General features: G+C 38.6%; 1 protein-coding gene across 5 annotated transcripts in view; it reads left to right on the forward strand.

Annotated features, from left to right (window-relative positions):
* Nucleotides 1-14,078, forward strand: part of LOC127658677 (collagen alpha-1(XVIII) chain-like) — a 115,140-nt gene that overhangs the window by 89,807 nt on the left and 11,255 nt on the right. For all 5 annotated transcript variants that reach the window (XM_052148089.1, XM_052148086.1, XM_052148087.1 and 2 more), the window contains 21 exons: nucleotides 731-928; nucleotides 1,592-1,618; nucleotides 2,046-2,108; nucleotides 3,855-3,932; nucleotides 4,293-4,340; nucleotides 4,710-4,838; nucleotides 5,133-5,195; nucleotides 6,068-6,112; nucleotides 6,314-6,445; nucleotides 6,547-6,615; nucleotides 6,697-6,723; nucleotides 6,831-6,929; nucleotides 9,115-9,141; nucleotides 9,244-9,333; nucleotides 9,417-9,446; nucleotides 9,549-9,584; nucleotides 9,712-9,771; nucleotides 9,860-9,937; nucleotides 11,484-11,519; nucleotides 11,640-11,693; nucleotides 13,913-13,984. In XM_052148089.1, the coding sequence (XP_052004049.1) occupies nucleotides 731-928; nucleotides 1,592-1,618; nucleotides 2,046-2,108; nucleotides 3,855-3,932; nucleotides 4,293-4,340; nucleotides 4,710-4,838; nucleotides 5,133-5,195; nucleotides 6,068-6,112; nucleotides 6,314-6,445; nucleotides 6,547-6,615; nucleotides 6,697-6,723; nucleotides 6,831-6,929; nucleotides 9,115-9,141; nucleotides 9,244-9,333; nucleotides 9,417-9,446; nucleotides 9,549-9,584; nucleotides 9,712-9,771; nucleotides 9,860-9,937; nucleotides 11,484-11,519; nucleotides 11,640-11,693; nucleotides 13,913-13,984 (1,461 nt within the window). The remainder of the gene's footprint in view (nucleotides 1-730; nucleotides 929-1,591; nucleotides 1,619-2,045; nucleotides 2,109-3,854; nucleotides 3,933-4,292; nucleotides 4,341-4,709; nucleotides 4,839-5,132; nucleotides 5,196-6,067; nucleotides 6,113-6,313; nucleotides 6,446-6,546; nucleotides 6,616-6,696; nucleotides 6,724-6,830; nucleotides 6,930-9,114; nucleotides 9,142-9,243; nucleotides 9,334-9,416; nucleotides 9,447-9,548; nucleotides 9,585-9,711; nucleotides 9,772-9,859; nucleotides 9,938-11,483; nucleotides 11,520-11,639; nucleotides 11,694-13,912; nucleotides 13,985-14,078) is intronic.

A 14,078-nucleotide genomic window follows, 5' to 3' on the forward strand; every position in this document is an offset into this window, starting at 1 on the left:
TTTTTCCGTACAACAAAAGTACATGTTGGTTTATACCTATAATATACTATTATCCAAGACCTCTGAAGCCATATGAAAGCTTTGAGGGAATATCAGACCAAAATGTATGCTGTTATACACTGATATTCTTTCCCTCCACCAGAGCTCCCAAATCCCATTTGCGTTTGTGTTCTGTTAAAAAATACTGCCTTTAAATGCTTCATACAAGGTTTGACATCACTGACACCAATCACCATTGGTTGTTGGGTATATCACAATCGATTGTGATGCAGCAAGTTTGAAAAATGTGACTACAAATTAGATTTGAGAGCTACAGCAGAGAGGAAGTTTATAGTTAAACTAGACATACATTTCTATCTGATCCTCACACAAAGCTATCGTATGGCTACAGAAGACTTGGAAACAAATGCACAAATCTTATGGATTGCTTTTATGTAACTTTAGGGGTGTTTCAATGTGCTTTTTGGAACTTTGCATTATATATCACCATCCACTTACACCGTATGGAAAATATAAGCTCATAATTTTAAGATTACCTTTTATGTTTTTCAAAAGAAAATAAATAAAATGGGGTTGGAACTGGATATGTGTTGAGTAAATGATTCATGGGTGAACTATTATTTTAAGAGAAAATAACTGTGTCTTGTCAGTAATTTGTTTTTATATACCTGTTTTGTCTGAGATTATGAGGCTTACTCAAGCTCAATTGTCTTTTGTCCTTTGGTTTCAGGGCAATCCCGGTTTTGGTTATCCCGGACCAAAGGGTGACCGTGGCACCCCTGGGCCTCCAGGGCCTCCCGGTCCCCCAGGGCCCAGTGCAGAGTTAGAGATGAGGGGAGATGGTTCTGTTGTGCAGAAGGTGACAGGACCAAGAGGACCACCTGGACCACAAGGGCCACCAGGACCTGCTGGAGCTGAAGGAGAGCCAGTGAGTAGCTTGAACAGTTCAATAATGGCCTGTTTTTTTTTTGGGTTTTTTTTGCCATTTCTGTTAGTGAATTAATTTGTACTGAAAGGGGTAGTTAATCTAAAAATCTAAATTATTTTATTATTTACTCACCCTCATGTTGTTCAAAACCAGTATGAATTTATTTCTTCTGTGGAATGCAAAATAAGATACATGTTAAATAATTTTGGAGATGCTAAATGTTCAGTCTCAGTCACCATTCAACATCACTGTATGGAAAAAAAGATCACAAAGACGGCAATGACAGTGAATCCACGGAAGTTCCACGGAAGGAATAAAGTCTAACTGGTTTGGAACAATATGCAAGTAAGTAAATAATGACATGATTTTCAGTTTTGGGTGAACTATCCCTTTAAAAGGAACAATCTTACACTATTGCCAAGCCATATACAGTATGCGATAAGTGCTATAGCGTTTGCTCTATATGGGTTAGGACAGTAATAGAATATGGTGTATGAATGCTTTTTCCCATTTCAACTAGAGAACAATGATAATACAGGTTTAAGATATGCATTATTACAAACACAAAGGCACATTTGCTTCTGCCCTTGAAACAATGCATAATGCATTGTGCATTGGTCATATCTGATCAAAACTAATTTTCTGTCCTTTATGCTTTTATAGGGTGACCCTGGTGAAGATGGAAAGGCTGTAAGTGCTCTTAAGTAATGCATTTCAGAATAAAACCCTCTTATAAAATAGACCTGGGTCAAGTACATTTCGTTATATGTGTGGATGGCAATATACTTCTGAAATGATACCTTTTTCAATGTCAGTATTGGGCAACAGTTTGCTTTCTCTAAGGTTGTAAATGCTATAAAAAGTTTTAACCAGACTAAACTGGTTTGCTGGGTTAAGAAGGATTTGGACACTTGTCTGTTGGTCAGACTGAGAGACCAGCTGGCTAACCAGATAAACCAGCTTAAGACCAGTGGCAAGGCTGAAAGACCAACAATATCCAGCTAAGCCCAGCAAACCAGTTTTTAAGATGTTTTCCAGCATTATTTGTATTTTCATTTAAATTGATCATGTTAGTGATCTAAACATGCAAGTGACTAAACATCTATATTTGTAAAAGGGCCCTGTTGGACCATCTGGTTTTCCCGGAACTCCTGGGAAAGAGGGACTCAAAGGAGAGAAAGTAAGGTTCTTTTTTCCTTCCTTTATTTTCTTCTCAAAATAAACAATATTCAATATGGTTATCCATGGAAAGAGTTAATGATGATCCTTACGATGCATATGCCACCTAAAGGCTCTGTTCCTATCCTGCCTTTTAAGGCAGCATTCTAACTGAAATGGAACCTTCATAAGTGAACGATTTGTAACACAAACTCATACAAATTGAGATTCTCATGCAATTTACCCAGTACACTTGACTCACAATTGATTTCAGTAGAGTCTGGCGTCAATATGTTTCCAAGCTAAGGACACAATACTCAAATAGAAAAAATAAAATAAATCAAACACATTAAATAAATTAAATAGACAATATTAAACTAGATTTTTTTTTATTGGATTGACATCTCTACAAAGGTATCTTAAGGCCCTGGTATACTTCAGTTGACCGCGTTCTGGATTGGATTGCACCCAGTCGACCGCGTTGCTCCATTGACCCTGAGTGCAGATGGACACGTTCAGCACATGCGTACTACAATTACCCAAAGTATTTAACTAATTTACCAGCACTTTGAGCACAATACTGGAGATGTACTTGCGTGTTGTGGTGTTTCCTTGCATTCTTTGTGTTGCTTGGTTCTTGGCTCTTGATCGAAAGTTCGTTCAATCGATGTTTTGGACCACTGTAGGATCGGATAGTTATTGTCTGTAGGAATGATGAGGTTGGCTTTGAAGCAAGGCCTTCTCATGGACCATAGAGAGTGAGAGGCTTCCTCTGGACTTCGAGTCCCGAGCTTTCTTGGACCTCACATGGCATGGATCTGGTTCCCCAAAGGTGTCCTGCGTCAGTCAGAAGTGACTTTTCAGAGTCACATGGTCAATTGGGCTGTCTTTTCCGACAGATGATTTTACGGTCCTTTGTTTCAGATTCTTTTAAATCTCCTCTCGAAAATAGTGCATGTTTTAATCATTAACTTTTATATCTTGCAAATGGTACAAGAGGCATGACATTCGTTGTCATCAGCTTCCTCTATGTAAACAAGCAAACCTTTACATACTAAACATGACATTCTTTCATTGATTTTATATGTGTAGGTAACAAAACATGATCCCTGGTTACAAATCATTCTGGTTAATTCCTTGGTTATACAACATGGATAAAACATTGCACACATTTTAAAGAGGTACATCAGGCTATAATCATTAATTTGTCAGTTATACAAGTTACCACAGTTCAAAGCAATTGCCAGAATTACCTAGCAAGCCTAGGTATTGCATAAATTGTGGATTTAAATGCATTCTTCACATTTTAGAATGTTAAATCAGTAAAGTACTGTGACTTTGTGTAGAATGTTCCTGGATTAAGATGAAATATGTTAGTATTCGAATCGTGCAAATCTTATGGTCTTTTGGAAACCTTTCAAAGAAAAGTCTGCTTTAACTCTGTGTGGAAGTTCAGAAGGTCATGTTGAGGGGCCTTTCTGACCAATTACCCTTTTTGCTTTAAATTAGGTTGTTTAGAATGTCTTGACCATTTTATTGTCCAAAGACTGGCCTTCAGTAGGAAGTTGATGTTTGCTCCGTTAATTTATGATGCTGAGGAATTCCAGGATAAAAAAGGTTGTGTTTTTCCTAGATTCATATCATGTTGTTTCAATTCTTCTGAATGTAGAATACTACAGCTGACTACGCTGGCAGCTTACTTGGTTTTGACAAAGACTGTGACTTGTTAGCATCTTTCAACATGTTTGTCTATATGTCTTCATTTTAGGGTGAACGAGGTGAAGGCCAGCCAGGACCCCGTGGGCCTCCTGGCCCCCCAGGACCCCCATCTCGCTCTGATAGGCCTGTGAGTTCATTTTCTAGACTCATTTTAGTAGTCTCTTTCCTCTTCCATGTCTACATTTAAAAATCTGGTTTAGAAAAATATGACCTGCTCCATCATTTTGATTCACATTGACTCAGGAACACATTTTGAGTTTTATGCACTAGAGTAAAAAGGAAAATTAAGGATTTCTAACTATATAATTATGTTTCTACTTCAAACCATTACAGAGATATAATCAGTTCAATGTTGGTTCATGTAACCTATCTCTATTGCTTTCATTTTTACTATTGTGCATAATACTCAAAATGTGTTTTTAGGTCAAAGTGAATCTAAATTATAGAGCAGGTCACAAATGGTATTTTCTCTGTATTCTTTTTATAGACATTTGTGGACATGGAGGGATCTGGATTTGATATGGACATTGTGCGGGTAGGTACTGCAAACACTATATTAACTTCTAGGGTCAACTTATAGGTGTCATGCTGTAAAAGGAAAGGTAAACCTATTGGAAGAATACAGATATACTGTATGTGTCTGTCCAACACAAACAATGTCGAAATATTTATTTCACAGTGTCACAAACATTGAAAACAAGGAAATCAGTCATTTAAGTTTTTTTGAAACTATTTGATTTACTTAAATTATCCCAAGAGTACTACAGTGCAGCATTAATGACTTTGGATGTTGAGAATGGGAAAATAGTCATTTATATGACCATAAACTGTAAAAATTATTTGTCATTCTAAAATGGTCAGTTTCCAAAAATTTCTAATTTAGGCACTACCTGTTTGTTGATAGGCATTGCCTGGCCCACCTGGTCCTCCCGGGCCTCCGGGTCCCCCTGGCCTTGGGTCTTCGGGCACTGGTGGTTTTGGTCCTCCTGGCCCTCCTGGCCCTCCTGGGCAAAATGGTGCTCCAGGTCAACCGGTAAGTCTGAAGATATACGGTACATGTGTATAACATTGGAAAATATATTTTGCAATACAATATTTATTAGTCGAAGACATTACTTGGTAGATTGCGTGTGTGCTCTGATTTGTTGAGTGGTGGCGCTTATGTGCGCACAACCCAAGTTCGAATCTGGCTTGGGCCATTTCCCAATACCACCACTCGATACTCCATATTGATTCTTGTTTCCTCTCTAACTGTCCTATCTGAAGCTCATAATAATTTTAAAAAGTGTATTATTTAAAAAAAAAAATTAAGTGAATTTTTTTTTAGGGACTACCAGGTCTACCAGGCACTGATGGAAAACCAGGCTCACCAGGCCTAATAGGAGAAAAGGTAGGGGTCAGTTATAAGGGAATTTAAGTCTGGAAAAGTCATGGAAATGTGTCAAATCTTAAAAGGTCTAGGAAAGTTCTGTAGTGAATATACATTACTCTTTATTGGCTGGATCTTTCTTCTATAGAGTAAAACTTTCTCCCAAGCCAGCGTGATTACACCAGCCTGTTCGTTGAGGTTTATTGGAGACTTTTGTACACTTAAGCATACATTTTTAATCTATTAAAGCTGAAGTGTATAATTTCTGCTACACTGGCTTCACCAGACAGAATTGAATTCAGTATTTTTGCAGTATATTCAGTATTCAATAAATAATAAGCTAGTATTCCATTCTGAACATTAACTTTCTTGGTTACCAGATTCCAGAAAACTCCCCCGTTTTTCATTGGTTTTAAAAAGAGATAGTTGCACCCCAAACTCACACCATTGGTTGAGACAATCTTGCTGTGTTGATCTGGATGGGCCGCTCAAATAAACAAAGAAAAGTATTAATAGTGCGACAGTGTTACACTTTTAGGTGAAATCAGTCTGCAAATGGCTTATAGTTTACTGCATATAATGCTGTGAAATGAGAATTAATTTTATCATTGAAAATAATTACACACATCAGCTTTCATTTTAAAGATTGGCATTTGACATGCAAGTTGAAATGTATCAACATAATCGCTGCAAATTGCATTCTAAACCAAAAATGACTGAAAAGGTAATGGAAAAGTAATGAAAATTCATTGGTCAAAAAGTGTAGGAACCCTGTCTATATATAGCCTGCTATGATAGTGCTTTAATGGATTTGGACTTGTATAATTCAGATATTTTGAGATCCTTGTAATGGTAGCTATTTTTAGACATTACTCTGGTTATGTGCTCCACAGGGTGACCCCGGTGAGCTGGGCCTGCCTGGACCTGTGGGAGAGAAGGTAAGTTTGTGTAATGCACAAAGGGACAATGAATCATTAAGCTGAACTTAAACTTCTTAACTGAAAACTTTTCTTTAGGTTTGTTGAATTTAACTTAATATATCAATTTTCACTTAAGTTAGTTTGAGATCAAACAATAATTGGTGGACCTCCTTGGGGTCACAGACCCTCATTCATTTATCTTTTTCCTTATATTTTAAGGGTGCTCAAGGTTCCCCTGGTTCCCTTGGCCTCCCAGGAGAGAGTGGACTTGCTGGTCTTCCAGGACCAATGGGACCTGTTGGACCACCAGGGCCACCTGGTCCTCCTGGCCCAAGCTATCATGTTGGTTTTGTGAGTATTCATCATTAAGATCAACGCATTTTCTTTTTTTAATTTTCTTTGGAAAAGGCCACATTTATACATAGAATATTGAGCTGTGTATATGTGTTCAGGATGATATGGAAGGCTCTGGAATTAACTTTGGCTCAGTCCCTGGAGTCAGAGGACCTGTGGGAAGACAGGTTAGTTTTCTTGATTGAATCTTTAGTTTGTCCAATTTCCATTTTCAGCAGTTAATTTAATGTTTTACGTTTAAATTTCAGGGACTTCCTGGTTTGCCAGGACAAACAGTAAGACGTTTTGTTTATTAATTAAAATTAAATCTGTAATCCAAAGGTATCATTATTTACTTTAATCATATATGTGGGATTTTTCAAGTATATAATTTGTTCTTAAGGGTAAGCCTGGTTTCCCTGGATTTCCTGGTGAGAAAGGCAGTGAGGGACCTCAGGGAATAGATGGCCGCCCAGGGCTGGATGGCTTCCCTGGACCACGGGTATGTTTTATTTATAAAAATTCTGAGGCCCCATTTACACCTGTATTACTGTTAGTCTGCACACTGTTACTCCCAAACACAGTATTCCTGAATTTTAATCTTATTAAAATAATGTTTTAAATTATCAACATTAATGCTGAAACATACTCTATGCAAGTATGTGAACGCAGACACATATGGCTATGCAAGCTCGATTTTACGTGTCAATGCATTTTGAAATGTTTCTGAGCAATAGGGAGATTAGTGTGAACTGTTCAATTCTACGGTGAGTTTTCTCTTTTAAGTCAGCTACTGTTATGGCAGAGCAACAGTTCAAAGACAATATTCAATAAAAGAGTAAGTTAAAGTCATAATATTCTTAGCAACTTACCAGAATAGTAACACATCCAGTTCAATGGCACAGACGTTTGAAGATAACTCTGTCGCCCCATCAAGTACTGAGGTTTGTTCCCACGACGGTAATGCAAGAACGCACATTAAGTATTGCAACAGCTTTGTTCGGTCATGTAAAGAGGAAACAGGAGCCGGGTGAACACTCCAACGTCAAACTTATATTAACAGAAAAGATTGCTTTCAGCTATAAGCATCAACTCAGATATTTTCTTTTCAGCACACGCACACTCACTGGTTCAAGCTCGGCTCTCTCTCCCTCTGGCAGTCTTTGATTGGCTTTTAAATCCCTCTCCGCTCTCACTACAAACACAAAACAGCTGTTAGAGGCGATTTTCCACAGGTGTCAATCCTCACCGCACTCACTATCTTGGCCTTGCTCTCCAGAGACGTCGCTCGGCCACACCCCATTACCACAAGCATGTACAACCGGACCACGCATTGACAATGCAGTGGCCAAGGGATCACATCTGCATTCACATACTTGCGTAGAGAATATGTTGGACTTCATAGGAAAAGTTCCTTAAAATAAAAGTTCCTAGTCTTAATTTACTCTCCTTCATGTCATTCCAGCTCGTATGACTATCCTTCTTTTGCAGAAAACAGAAGTACTGTTCCTAGACTATTCCTTTAATTCATTACAGTTATTCATTGATATTATTTTTTTACTGAAAGCAAATTAACATCACTAAATGTTAATGTCAGGCATACAAAAGGTGTTTCATAAGGTCTTTTGCACACACTGTATTTGTGTCTGTAGCGAACACACACACACAAGATGAGACAGTCACAATGTCGGATGAAACTGCTTTATTAAAAGAAAGCAGTGCAGGCGAAATTACAAAGGGCAAATCCAGTGAAGAGTTGTCGAGGGAAGCGTTGGGTCAAAAGCCGGGGAATCAAAGTATCAACAAGGGGCAAATCCAATGAGAATGGTCGAGGGAAGCGAGGGTCAAAGCCGGGGTAATCAGAATAGAGTAGCGGGAAGGACTAAACAGGGGAGCTAGGGGAACAAGAGAGCTGGCAAGCTAAGGGGTAACGAATCAAAGGGGGGTCAAAACTAGACGAGACTAGCGGGGGGGTCAGAACTAGACGAGACTAGCGGGGGCAAAGATACAGGAAACTAAACACAATAACCAACACCCGTGAAACGGAAGTGCTGTGGTATTTATAGGGGAAGGTGCAGGTGTAAACAATGAAAGGTGATGAGACGAGTGCAGGTGAAACTAATGTGCAGGAGGATTTGAAGCGCGTGAGAAACTCGAGGAAGGGAGATAACCTACGAGCATGTGAGCGAGTAGGCGCAAAGTGGGCGTGAGGGCTCGAGCGAGCAAAAAGAGCGTGAAAAGCTCGAGGGGGCGGAGCGAGGGAGTGAGGTCGAGGGAGTGAGTGTGTGTGCGACGAAGCAGGGATGGGGCAGAGGAGCGTGGTTCGTGACAGTGTCTTCTACATTTTTTCGATCAAATGGTTTTATTTAAAACCATACCAAGTTGGCAAAGTTTATATCTCTTGTTTTGGTGGGGTTTTAGGTGAGTAGGCGGTCATTCGGTGCTGTCAGCATGCATCAGGATGCATTAGCATTTAAACTACAAATGTGATGTTTGACTACTTCCAAATGTGGTTTAAGTGATCAGATCACAAAATGCTGTAGAACTTGTTTACACCTGTATTTAGTGCTGTCCACTTATAATCAGATCATCCGGGACTGATGTTAGTAGCAGGTGTGAAAAGGGGCCTGAGTGTCCAGAATCCAATAAGTAAGAGGCTGATATCAATGTTTTGCATTTGACTGCAGGGACCAAAGGGGGACATAGGAGACAGAGTGAGTTTACTCTATACCACTGAATTTATCAATTAAATATTTTTCAACTCTGAATTGTAAAAGGACTCATTTGATAATTGTTCAATGTGTACATCTGTTTAGGGTGAACCTGGTCGAGATGGGACTAGTCTTCCAGGTCCACCCGGCCCACCTGGACCTCCTGGACAAATTATTTATAGAAATTCTGAAAATGTAAGTCTTCAGATATATTTGACCTTTTTACCTATTATGGCTTATGTTTCTACTAAGCTGTTGGCTGTCATGTTTTTATACAGTATGATGGAGTTGGAGGAGCAGGACCTCAGGTATGAAAATGCTGCTTCTAAATGTAAAGAAAAACAACTGTTTGGATGGTGCATAGGATTAGGAGACCAATTGCATTGTTGTAATGTATTTGTGGTTTTCAGGGTGGGCCTGGTATTTCTGGTCAAGCAGGAGTCCCGGTAGGTATAAGATAATGTCTTATAAGCAGCATAAATATTTTATATTGGCAAGCATTACAAACATTTTCTTCAGAAAATTCAAAAATATAGTTAATCAAATTTGCACACTTCCTCTTTATTCAAATAGGGCCCAGTAGGACCCAAGGGTGATCGAGGTGAGCCTGGTGCACCAGGCTATGCCATTAAGGTTTGTAAGCATCAATCTATAGACAAAGCTTAATATAACGTGTAATAAACCTCTTCAGTTTACTGTTTCATCATTATTTTGTTTGCAGGGGGAGAAAGGAGAACCCGGACATATTATTGGACCTGATGGAAACCCACTTTACCGTGGTGGATTGACAGGCCATAAAGTAAGCTTCCAACAACTGGGCTTTTGATCTGATTTTTGTTTGTATTAGCCCTCTTGAGTCTGAGGTGTTTTTTGGATCTTGGAGATGTTTTCACATGCCCTGACATTTGTGCTTATTTCAGCTACTATGAGGTAAGTAGCTGAAATAAATTAATTGCAAAATTAATTGCAAAAGTCGCTACAACTATATTTGAGCATTTGTATTTTTGAGAAAATCAAGATTTTTGAGTACTGGATTTAGTAGACCAGATTCTTTGTTACAACATATTGTGAAAACAATCCTGTCCATTCATTCACATAAACCCCACATTGACTTTTGTATGACACCTTTTGTTTTAGAAAGGCTGTATGCAAGGAACTGTCAATGGTCATGTGTATTGATGTATTCCACACCTAGGGTCCACCCCCTAATGGGGATATCAATGTGGAATGCCACAGTGAGGAATTTCTTTTCTTTTTTGTAGTTTATTTACAACATGGTGCACAATATAATTTATATAACAATTACCAACTGCATAACATTTTTGGTGTGAAATTGTTTAAATATTAGGGAAATTATTATATGGCATAATTTGTTAAATATTGCAAATACATTTGAGACAGCAAGATGCTTTAAGAGTAACACATGAAGATAATGCTTGTTCAAAATAAAATCTCCTGAAAAAGGTGCAACATTTCTTGTTCTATTAGTGTTTTGGGAGAAAATCAAATCAAAGGAGTATTTAACCATGGAGCCTTATGCCTCATTGTACCCTATTATCACACAGTACGCAAACAATGAATACATAGATGAATAAATGACTTACTTATCAGAAAACATATCCTCCGCTGGATCAAGTCGCTATTTAAAATGTATCTGCTCATCATCACAGTCTCACTGTTCGTCGATTCTGTATATCGTGCCATCTCCCAAAGGCGATGAAAAATCGATAAATCTGATAAAGGTTGATGACAATTTATTATTGTTTTTTTTTTGCATTTATGGTGGCGTTTGCCATATTTGGTAATATCACATTGGTCAGTTTTGTCATTTCAGACTTTTCTTTTTACTACCAGTCAAACGTTTGAAAAAAAAATAATTTATGTTTCTCATGATTTTCAAAACCTTTCATCTAAAGGCTAATGCTATAATCCTTGTAATCCATGAATTGTGTGGACAATTAAAAAATTGCAGATGATTTTCTTTATAAAGCTTGTACAATTTTAATAATATATATTCTTTAAATTCATGAGTTGATCCAGATATTAATGGGGTTCTTATACTATATTTGAACTCCTTCAATACTGTTTAAAAAGCAAACCAACCTTAGGAAACTGGTTGAGAGAATGTCTAGAGTGTGCAGAGCTGTAATGTTGGCACAGAGTTGCTACTTTGAAGAATCTGAAATAAGATTGTTTTGATTTAATGTTTTTGTTCGCTATATAATTCCAATACTTCCATTTTAATTGTGTCAGTTTTAATAACTATTATTTAAAAATGAACTGGTGTGTCCAAACTTAAGACTGATAGTGTACATCAAAGTTAAGCTGTTTTTCACTCACTGTAGGGGGAGAGAGGGATTCCAGGACCAGTCGGTCCTCCAGTAAGTTTGTTCTTTCTTTATATATATATTTCTCATCCAGCGTTTACAGAGAAGTTATATCAAGCTTCTACTTGATGGAAACATATCTAATTTATTCTTATTTATATCTCATTTATTCAGGGGCCACATGGACCTCCTGGTTTGAAAGGTGAATTTGGAATGCCAGGCAGACCTGTAAGTAACATGGTTCTCAAGGAAATTGGTGTCTAGGGCAGTGGTTCACAACTGGTTTTGCTTCAAGACCTAGAATCCAAAACAAAATGCCATGAGGTTTGACTGGATTCAAAGCATTTAATATCAATAACAAAAATATGGAGAGCATCTATTCTATACACCAGTGCAAACATTGGCAGATATTTCTTGTACCCCAGCCCTGGTGCAAATAGTGTCAGATATTATTTGCAACCATATTTAAATACTAACATACTGTATATAGGCATCACTGCAGCGTGTTTATTGTGTTTATTTAGAGTCCTTCAGACACCCTAAAACATCTTAAACTTAACCTTCCTTAGAAACAATATCCTTGGTTTTACTACAGTAAACACAGTTTCACAATGGTATTTTGTAGTAAAATGATTGTAACCACAAAATTAACCATGGTTACTACTATATTACCACCATATTACTGTAATAACACCATGTTTAACTGCTTTAAAGCTATGTTTTCTGACAAAAACATAGTTACTACAATATTACTATAGTAATACAGTGATGCAATCTACACACAATCAACGGCAAGATGCGGGAGTAAGAGGAAGGCAACGAGTGCGATCGACAGACCCCGCCTTCGGATCAAACCCTTCTCTGCACTGCCCGACAAAAATTTGGTTATGATGGCCGTCCAGGAAACCCAGGTCCTCCTGGACCGCCTGGCCTACCAGGGTCACCATCCTTGCCGGGACCCTATAGACCAGGTAGTTGCTATGGCGGTGCACCACAATGCAGTTGACGGTAGGTCTCTCGGGAAGCATGACCTGATCATCAGGTTCCTTAGAGGCGCGAGGAGGCTGAACCCTCCCAGACCGCGCCTCGTTCCCTCATGGGATCGCTCTGTGGTCCTGCAGGGCCTGTGTGTAGCCCCGTTTGAGCCCTGGAATCAGTTGAGTAAAAGGCGATCTCTTGAAGACTGCCATCCTGAGTGAGCTCACATCCATCAAGATGGTAGGGGACCTGCAGGCGTTCTCTGTCAGCAACACGTGCCTGGAGTTCAGTCCGGAATACTCTCACGTGGTCCTGAGGCTCCTAGTGTCACTTCATCGACACAACGTCAAGTGTGTGACAGATAGTTAACATCCAGTTTACTTACTCTGATGGAATGAACGAGACATTGTGTCCCTCCTGCCACAACACTTGAACTACCCACTGAAATGGTCGGGACCCTGTCTTGGACCCTCAGCACAAAACCTGAGTGAGTGGTTGCAAGTCAGCTCCTTTTATACCTGGATGTCCGGGGGAGTGGCATGCAAATTCCACTCACCAATTCCCATTGGCCTTTTCTCAAAGATAAAAGATATTTGGGGCTCCCAAGGGCGACCCCTAGTAACCAGGATGGTCTCTCATTAGTAATTTTAGTTACTGTTAATTTTTTAATTAACATTTGCCTCATGCTTATTTTGAAATACTTCATTAATATGAAAGTGATGAAATGAGCATACACATTGTAACTGTCAAAGCATTTTTCCTTTTAACAGATATGATTTATTTAGAATGTTTGGTGATGTTTCAATTGAGCTTATGCATGTGCATATCTATCAAAGCCATGACTTGCCCTGCCTTACAGACGACAACGAATGTATTAGGAGGATAACATTTTAGTTTTAATTTTCAGCAGCGTTACTTCTTAGGGTAAAGTGACAAATCTGTGTCCCCTTCGAAATTTAAAATGCCCCCTCGGGTAAATTATCCTGGCTCTGACTCTGTGTATATGTATATGTATATATATATATATATATATATATATATATATATATATATATATATATATTTCACCTTTATCAGATAATATAGTGGAGAGAGAGACTGGAATTGATTGGGGAGAGAATTGGGATCACATTGGGATCAGATTTGGAAAAGGACCTCATGCCGGGGCTCAGACTTGGGTTCTCCTCCCTTTAAAAGTTTTTAATAGGCCTCTTCAAATAAGGCTATTTATTTTAAATAGCTAAATAGTCAAATAGTTAGTTGCATTTTATTATTTGCATTTATCATTGTTTATTCCTTGCTGTCCACGACCCCATCAGAACAGACTTGTGACCTATTGAGGGTCTCGACCCTCTAGATGAGAACCACTGATCTAGTACATAGCTGCAGGTTGGCATTTTCCTTGTCTGAAAATAGCAAATTTTAGGGAGTATGTTTTTTTACTTAGTACCTTAACTCTATGATTGTAGGGCCGTCCAGGTGTAAATGGATATAAAGGAGAAAAGGGAGACTCAGGGTCTGGCTCTGGATATAGCTACCCAGTGAGTACACCACACACTAACTCAGAAATAAAAAAGAGCAGTTTGTTCCATCTGTATTTGTTATGTGGATGGCTTCCTCATAGTTATCTTGTGT

Source organism: Xyrauchen texanus, chromosome 18 (assembly GCF_025860055.1).
Source record: "Xyrauchen texanus isolate HMW12.3.18 chromosome 18, RBS_HiC_50CHRs, whole genome shotgun sequence".
Classification (NCBI taxonomy): Eukaryota; Metazoa; Chordata; class Actinopteri; order Cypriniformes; family Catostomidae; genus Xyrauchen; species Xyrauchen texanus.